At 42.6% G+C, this 8,782-nt stretch overlaps 2 protein-coding genes across 2 annotated transcripts; both read left to right on the top strand.

The window, feature by feature from the left end:
• Positions 1 to 2,069: 2,069 nt before the first annotated feature.
• LOC310662238 (olfactory receptor 4K14-like) lies at positions 2,070 to 3,008 on the top strand (the record flags this gene model as incomplete). Its single annotated transcript, XM_083409011.1, has 1 exon — positions 2,070 to 3,008. The coding sequence occupies one exon, from the start codon at positions 2,070 to 2,072 to the stop codon at positions 3,006 to 3,008; it is 939 nt and encodes a 312-aa protein (XP_083265137.1).
• A 4,828-nt stretch (positions 3,009 to 7,836) lies between these two features.
• Positions 7,837 to 8,540, top strand: LOC310662239 (vomeronasal type-2 receptor 26-like; the record flags this gene model as incomplete). The annotated part of the gene is made up of 1 exon (XM_083409012.1): positions 7,837 to 8,540. The coding sequence occupies exon 1, from the start codon at positions 7,890 to 7,892 to the stop codon at positions 8,538 to 8,540; it is 651 nt and encodes a 216-aa protein (XP_083265138.1). The 5' UTR covers positions 7,837 to 7,889.
• Between the last annotated feature and the right edge of the window lie 242 nt (positions 8,541 to 8,782).

Genomic DNA, 8,782 nt, shown 5'->3' on the forward strand with positions numbered 1-8,782 from the left:
ATAATTCCATAATTAACTTTGATAACTCAAAATAAAGAAAATAACTCAAAAGAAAATAATTTTAAAAGAAAAAAAGGAAGAGCGGCAAAAAAATCTGTTGAGAATTTACTTCACTCCTGAAACTCCATTCAGTTAGTTGGTTAGTTATTGCTGTATCTCAGTTTAGGTTTTTGTGTTTAAGTTTTGCAATTCGACTCCTTTTTGAACCTGCATCTATTTCTTTTGTTCATCTACTTTCTGCTACATTATTTCCAGATTCTTCAAATATCGATTTGACATACATCTTTTTTTGCTCCATTAAAGTTACAATACCTGGTACAGAGTGCCTTCTCATATTTCCCCTGCGTACACTAATGTCTAGCCTCTTTGAATCCATAAGCATTCTGAATAGATTTTATGGCGTTCCGTTCTCCATCCCAGTATACAATTAGCTTAAAAGCTATGCCCCATTTGTACTTGATCTCTTATTGTTTGAGTAGAGATGTTTTTAAAAATTCAATTCCCTTCTTTTATTCAAAACATGGGAGTATGATTGCAAGTCTCTCAATATGGTCCCCATTTAGAAGCTCTTTCTTTCTTAAGGTAAAGGTAAAGGTACCCCTGCCCGTACGGGCCAGTCTTGATAGACTCTAGGGTTGTGCGCCCATCTCACTCAAAGAGGCCGGGGGCCAGCGCTGTCCGAAGACACTTCCGGGTCACGTGGCCAGCGTGACATCGCTGCTCTGGCGAGCCAGAGCCGCACACGGAAACGCCGTTTACCTTCCCGCTAGTAAGCGGTCCCTATTTATCTTCTTGCACCCGAGAGTGCTTTCGAACTGCTAGGTTGGCAGGCGCTGGGACCGAACAGCGGGAGCGCACCCCGCCGCGGGGATTTGAACCGCCGACCTTACGATCGGCAAGCCCTAGGCGCTGAGGCTTTAACCCACAGCGCCACCCGCGTCCCTTTCTTTCTTACCCAGTCCCTAAAACTAGTGGGTTCTTTGACACATAGACTGATGAACTTAAGCAAACTGTACCTCGGATTGTTTGGCCTTTTTTGTGGCATATTTGATTTCCTTGTCACTCCAACTCTGATTCAATATAAAGCAGCTTCCTATCATCCTAAAAAACAATAGCCCTGTGTCTAAATCAAGGATAGGGAACCTTTGATCATTTAGATAATTGGTGGGGCTAGTGGTGGGTTAGGGTGTGTACAAAAGTTTGGGCAGGAGGGCAGCATATCTCAGTTGAGTTGATAAAATGGAGAGGGGGTTCAGAGCATCTGTTTACATTCAGTTGGTGTGGTTCGATTCCTGGCATCTCCAGCTATGTTTGTGAATTTATTGTGTCTAAAACACAGAAAAGCAGCTATCAGTCAGTGTAGACTATATTGAGCAGGACTGCCAACTTGAATAAAATATTGCGGATGCCCAGGTAAGCCCCATCTTGCATCTTGCAATTTACATCAACTTTGTGGGAGCATGGCGCCCTCAAATATTTTATTGTGGGGGCTGAAGCCCCCACAGCCCCCAAAAGTGGGCTTCTATGGTGCTGAGTAAAATAGACTGGAGGTCCCCCTCAATGAAAGGCAGGTGTGTGTGTGTCTGTGTGTGTGTCTGTGTGTGTGTGTCTGTGTGTGTGTGTGTAGGAAAGGGAACAAGACCTTCAGATTTCCCATCTCCACTGCAAACATTATTGAGCTAGTTGGAGCAATGGCTTTGGTCCATATAAGTCACCTTCAGGTGTTCCTATGAACAATGTATGATCCACTGGGATTGGAGTCTCAGGACCCAGTCAATAAGAAGCTGCAATGAGGTGGTGGGATGTCACGGGTGAAGAAATGTGGATATTGTTTGTATTTATTTTATATTTAATATATGTTAAAGTATGGATTGGAATATGTAACTGTCTAACAAAAGAATATCAAATAAAAACGAATAATAAAAAGAATAATGCCAGATAACACAAAGAAGCACTTTTTGCTGATTTCACCAAAGACTGTCATGGAAGCATCTCATTACTGTCTCCTTTCTCCCTTTCCAATATTCACAGTGATATGCAAAAAAAGAATGCTGGGTGTAAACCGGACAATGGTGAGTGAGTTTGTCTTGCTTGGCCTTTCTGAAACCTGGGCAATCCAACTCTTCTTATTTGTCTTCCTCCTCCTCCTCTACATGGCTAGTGTCTTCAGCAACACTCTCATTTTCTCAGCCATTTTCCGGGATCACCGTCTCTCAGATTCACCCATGTTCTTTCTGCTGGGTCACTTGGCTTTCCTGGACCTCTGCCTGTCCTCCTTTGCCATCCCAAGATATCTCTTGGATTTCGTTGCCCAACATCAGATCATCTCCTTCCAGGGCTGCATGGCACAAATCTTCTTTCTCCATGTGTTTGTAGGAAGTGAGATGCTCCTGCTGGTAGCCATGGCAATTGACCGGTATGTGGCCATTTCCCATCCCCTCCGTTATGCCTCACTTATGAGCCGGCCACATTGCATGGCACTTCTCCTTGCTTCATGGGCTGGTGGGCTCCTCCATGGCACTGTGCAATTGGGTTTCATTATTAATGTGCCTTTCTGTGGGCCCAATCAAGTGGACAGTTTCTTCTGTGACCTCCCATTGGTCATCAAGTTGGCTTGCATTGACACAAATCCCTTGGAGGTCATGATGGTTACCAACAGTGGAATTTTGTCACTAGTTTCTTTTATTGGCCTGCTCATCTCATATGGATTCATCCTCTACACAATCCACTCCAGGGGTCCCTCTGAAGGGACCACCAAGGCTGCCTCCACATGCACCTCTCACCTCATTGTGGTCACCATGTACTTTGGGCCGTGTTTGTTTATTTACCTGCGTCCATCAGCCCGGTTCATGATTGATAAAGTGCTTTCTGTCTTCTATACCTGTGTCACCCCCTTGCTAAACCCAACCATCTATGCTTTGAAGAACAAGGAGATAAAGGCTGCCATTAGAAGCCTTTCAGCAAGGCTTTCTGGGCAGGTTTCCACTCAGGGACATCCCCAACATTAGACAGCATGAGGCGGCCACCTCTAGCAGCTGATTATGGCTGTCACAGAATAATAGCAAATGGTCAGTTATTTAATTTGCATTTATACGTGGTGGAAAAAGTTAATAAGGAGAAATTTTCCCCGTCTCCTGATTGTATAACCCAGGCTGATCCAATGGAGCTGAAATATTGCACATTCTTGAACAATAGACTTTGCTGTCACAAAGGATTGTCAGCGGTTTGGATGAAGACCAGTCCAAACTGGATCATGCAAAGCTTGGTCCAAGTCAAGTGAAGACAAGCACAGATTGTCCCATTTTGAGATGGGCCACGTGTTGTGATCCAGAGTTTTGAATGGTTGAGTGGTGGGTGGGAAGGGTCTATTTCACCACCATGTTCCCTGCAGAAACCTCTGCTCAGCAGTTGGTTAGGGCAGGGTTTGATCCTGCTGGTTCCAGGTTGCTCCTATGCAAGCAGCACCCATCCATCAGGATTCAATTTCTATTCTCAGTTGGGGGTGGAGGACACATCATCTCCTTTTTTAATATATGAAATTACACAAAAATATTACAAATCAAACTTTGATTGCTGTGCACAGATTTCATTTTTAGAATATGTGTGTGCTATGCTATAATATCATTCTCCCTTTATTCAAAAACAATTGCCTCTCCATATTCAGGGAGAGTGTTCTGTCTAAAGAGCCACAGGTTCCCTGAACCTGCAATTGCCAGTTGGTTACAGCAGGGATATTTAAGTATTATTCATTCATCCTTCACCCTATTAAATACAGTTTAAAACAACCTTAGACAATCTTTCAGGTTTCTGGGTCCCAGTTTGTACAGAGCTTTAGGCACCAGTGGCTGGTGAAGTAATTTGGGTAATGGGTGCAGAAAATGGCACAAATATGAAGGCTTTGCACAGTTCCACCACCCTCAACCTGGGGTGAACAGCCAGGACTCAAGGCAATTTTGGGTGCAGGTAGAGCTAATGAGGTACCCAGAATACATTGCTGGATTGGTACTGGGTGATGCACTACTTCACCCAGTGCTTGAAGACTGAGATTCTACCCAATGGTTTAACCACCAAAAGTTTTGATGTTTTGCTATTAGGGAGTCTAAAACTCCAGGCCAGACAATTTGTCTACAAGCAAATTCCTTCCAAGATCCAAATATGGCAACCTTTATCAACCATGACAAGGTCAGCAGGTACAAGAAAAATGAAGTCATTAGATGGAATGACGCTTAGGGAGAAAAGCTATGTTAGATCATGACCTGAAAAGGAAAATACATTTTACAAGCATGATAATTAATTGACCCAAATTGAGAGTGGAAATAATAAAGGAGGGTGTCCCTCTTCACCCAGCCGTACTGCAAGAGCCTCCTGCAACTGCCCTTTTAAGCCTCACTGCCAGGCCAGACAAGACAGCAGCCAATAGCCACAGCCAGCAAGGCATTGCACTCCAGGAGGCACCACTGACTGGCCCATTCATGGTGCCTTTTGGGTTGGAAAGACCCCTCCCTTTTGAGATCCACCGGCCAAGAAGAATTCCCCTCCAAAGGCCAGCAAATGTGTGTGCCTATGCCATCAGGGAAGGATGCTGAGAGTGAGGTTACAAAACTGTCAACCCGTGGGAAAATGGTGAGCAGCCATTATACTCATGCCACATGGCTGATGTGGATCCAGCTCCACTAAACCAAATTCCAAGATGCTGAAAACACCGTACTACATTTTGAAGTCTTCATTTTTTACAAGGTCTTCTATTCTGAACTTCAAACTTCAAAATTCACCAATACACCACTGGTCCCTTATTATCTGCTGAAAGGGAATTAAACACAACCGTTCTGAATGTGTCACAAACACATTTTCTTCTGCAACTCCACAGGGGTTCACAAGCATTGAATAAATAACTAAACTCCAGCTTGGTTATTAACAGGGCTATAATTAAATCTGGTGCTTCTCAAAAAACCCTGTGGACTTTCAGTGGCCACTTGCAGAAGTAACATAAAAGATACCAAAATTAACCAGAATAATTTAAATAGGGTCTGGGATCCGCAAGTCTGATCTTATATACTCCCAGATTGCATCGTCTCAAGAAACGTTACTACCATTCAAATGATACAATTTTATCCTGGAGAAGTAAATTATAATATTGCTAGAGAAATCATGGGTTCCATGTAGAACAAAGAGTTGGTTTTTTAGTGAGAATGGTGGTTTTACTGTTCTTGCTGCTGGAACTGATTTCTTATAATGTATGTCAGGCTCACGTAGCAAAATGTAGGCTCCAAGGTCCACACAATCCACTTCACACGTATCATCAGCCAGGAGATTTCATCATTGGTGGCATTGTTTTCCATGGTGCCTTCATCTCCTCTCCAGCAACATTCACTGAGGAACCCCCACCAGCGCTGCCTGAAGAGCTTGTGTAAGAACTAAGCCACTCTTCCATTACAGCAGAGAAACGATCAAACCTAGAGTCACAGCCTGAGAGTAATGACTAAGGCTGCAAACCTCTACCCATTTACCTAAGAATAACAACTTTGCAAATCAGTGGGACATATGCTGATGTAAAAATCCATAAGAATGTCTTGTGAATTAAGAGAATACTGAAGAAGCTCCCATTTCTCAATAGGAAAAATAAATATAAATGTTTTGAAATGTATGAATGTTTATGTGTCTGGGAGAACCATTTGATCAGCTAATTTTTATAGACCTTATCTGAACTAGAGTGTTACTAAGAATGTATTTTTGAAAAATCTGTTCTGAAGCTGAATATCCTTATGCTTTCATTTTCTGAACTTAGACTAAGGTTTGTTTCAGCACTGAAAGGTGCTTATTATGAAGTATAGAATTTAGTGAATTCCAACGACCATCACTGACTCATGAAAAAGAAGTCACTGCAGGGAGAGACCAGAGAGACCAGAGACTTTGTAAGTGTCAGAAAAAGACCTCAGACATGTAGGGGAAGTCGTCCCATGGGCCCCACATTAGCAACCCCTACTCTTGATACTATTAACCTTAAAAGATTGGTACAGAAGTAACAACATGAATTTCAATAGGGACAAATGCAATCTAAGATGATGAAAACTTGGCTTGCCAGTAGTACACGACAAAAAACTCAATGGATCTGCATCAACAGAAGTATAGTGTCCTGATTAAAGTAAGTAATAGTACACTCTGTTCTGCCTTGGTCACCTGGAGTACTGTGTCCAGTTCTGATCACCAATTTAAGAAGGATATTGGCAAACTGGAGCATGTGCAGAGGAGGTCAACAAAGATGGTCTGGAAACCAAGTCAAGTCTTATGAGGAACAGATAAGGGAGTTTGGTATGTTTAGCTATGATGAGAATGAGGGAGGAATGATAGACATTTTCAAATATCTCAAGGGCTGTCACCAGGAACACACTTGTTTTCTCTTGCTCCGGAGGTTAGGACTCAAATTAGCTACTTCAAGTTACAAGAGAGGAGATTTCAACTAAACATCAGGAAGAATTTTTCATTGATAAGAGCTGTTGAATAGTAGAATGGACTGTGAGTTAATCCGAATGAACACAATATAATTAATTGCTGTGCTGTTATGTAAAATGATAGATCTGCTGAAGTTCCTGCTGATACAGTTTGCAACTCTCATTCTAGGGTGGTGCCTAAGATTTACCAGCACATTGTGGCCTTGGCATTTGCAGTCAAGGAGATCAATGAAGACCCTCACATCTTACCCAATATCACCTTGGGCTTCCACTTATATGACAGCTATAACAATGCAAGGAGCACATATCTTGCCACACTGCAACTTTTATCCATGCTGAAGAAATTTGTCCCTAACTATATAAGTGATGTTGAAAATAATCTGGCTGGGATCATTGGGGGACTGGATTCTGAAATCTCCTTTTATGTGGCCACTGTTTTGGATATCTTTAAGATTCCACAGGTAGGACACCTATGTACAATACCTCTATTAGCTTGCATAGAGGAAGAGGTTCCTCAGCATCAGTTCCGGGTGAAGATGAAATTGGAAGGAGAACCATGTACACCACCTGGAGATCCTTGGAAAAGAAAGGCGGTACATAATTGTAATATAAGGAAACAAACATCAATAAGGGGAAATGTGCAATACCAGGAAAAAAAGGTCACATCCCCCCCACCCCGTCTTACACACACATCTAAAACACTGTTATCCCAAAGTCCAGTGATGGGGAAGTGGGCTTCTCCCTCACCAGCTGCTTTTTGGTTATGTAGTACTTTCTGCTTAGTTAGGAGGGTATTTGAATTGAATAACTGGGGTATAGGGGAAATTGCTTACAGGATAAAAGCTGACAGGTAGGTGCCAATAGTAAAATTAGTGATCAGGGCATCTCAAAAAAGCTGCTGGGGAAGAGGGGGGAAATTGCTTATAGCTAAAACAACTGACAGGTAGGTTCCAGTACCATAATTCTTCTTCTTTATTGCACCAAAACAAAGAAGTTATGGAAAATTGAAGATAAAATCCAGTTCTGCAAGTGAAATAAGTGTTCATAAATAAAGTCTGAGAAGAATCAGCACAGTTTTGCTGTGTGATGGATTATGTGCATCATGAAGAAGAAAGAAGCTCCAGAGAAGAAATATGAATCTGATCCAACTTGCAGTCATCAAAGTGTTAACAAAATTTCCAAAACTAAAACTAAAACAGACACAGTCCCCTGTGAAAGGTCATCAAGTGAAAGGTTTAAAAATGAGAAAAGGGAGATGATCCCAGTTTTCAGAACATCTGCATGTGTGTCTTTTGCAAACAAACCCTGAAACGTTGGCAAAGGGCATATTTGACTAACAGGGTTCAGCACATAATGTATATGAATACTTTGAAAGGAATCTACTTTGTCTCTTCTATTCTTCCATTTACCTTTTAGCTCATTTATGGCTCTGCTCCAGTGATGAATGATAAAAGCCCAGGGCTTCCCTTCTACCAGATGGCAGCCTCAGAAGCCCTTCAGTATGAGGGAATTCTCTCTTTGCTTCTGCATTTCAGGTGGACGTGGATTGGAGTCATTGCAATGGACAATGAAAACGGAGAAAGATTTGTGCAAACCATTTCCCCAATGTTTACCAAGAGTGGTGTGTGTTTTGCATTCCTAGAAAGAATCCCTGATTTTAGTTTTATTTCTGAAATTGATGGCATGCTACAACAGGGGGCAATTATAAACCATAAAATTCTTAGCAGCAAAGCTAATGTTATGGTGGCAAATGGAGAATCTTATTCCATGGCAACTTTTAGATGGCTTCCATACCTATCAGAACATGATGACATGATAAACAATCTAAAAAGTAAAGTATGGATAACAACTGCCCAGATTGAGTTTGCTTCATTTGTCTTTCAAAGGAACTGGGATTCAAGAGTATTCAATGGTGCTATAGCCTTTGAAATTCACTTTAGAAACCCACCAGGATTTCATCAGTATGTTGTTCACAGAAACCCTTCCAGAACAGATGGGGATGGTTTTATCAGGGACTTCTGGCAACAGGCCTTTGAATGTGTATTTCCAGATATGATTCCAGATATGACTGCAGACGGACTTCCGAGTTGAGCGCCAGCGATCATGGCGGCCCCCTGCTGAGCACCGGAGGGGGAGCTCCGAAAAAAACAGGGTTCTACCGCTACGGCGACGTGGTGAACCCCTGAAAACGTAGGCGGAGGAAGCCTACGTCCGTGGGACTCGGCGGGCACCAACAGCGATCCCCTAAAACGTTTCTGGGGCTCAGGAAGAGCTCCGGAGTGTGGAGGGGGTAACGCGGTGCTGAGAGTCAATCGCTTCTTTTTCGGAGAGAC

The sequence above is a fragment of the Podarcis tiliguerta genome (assembly GCF_965153285.1).
Source record: "Podarcis tiliguerta genome assembly, chromosome: 13".
NCBI lineage: Eukaryota > Metazoa > Chordata > Lepidosauria > Squamata > Lacertidae > Podarcis > Podarcis tiliguerta.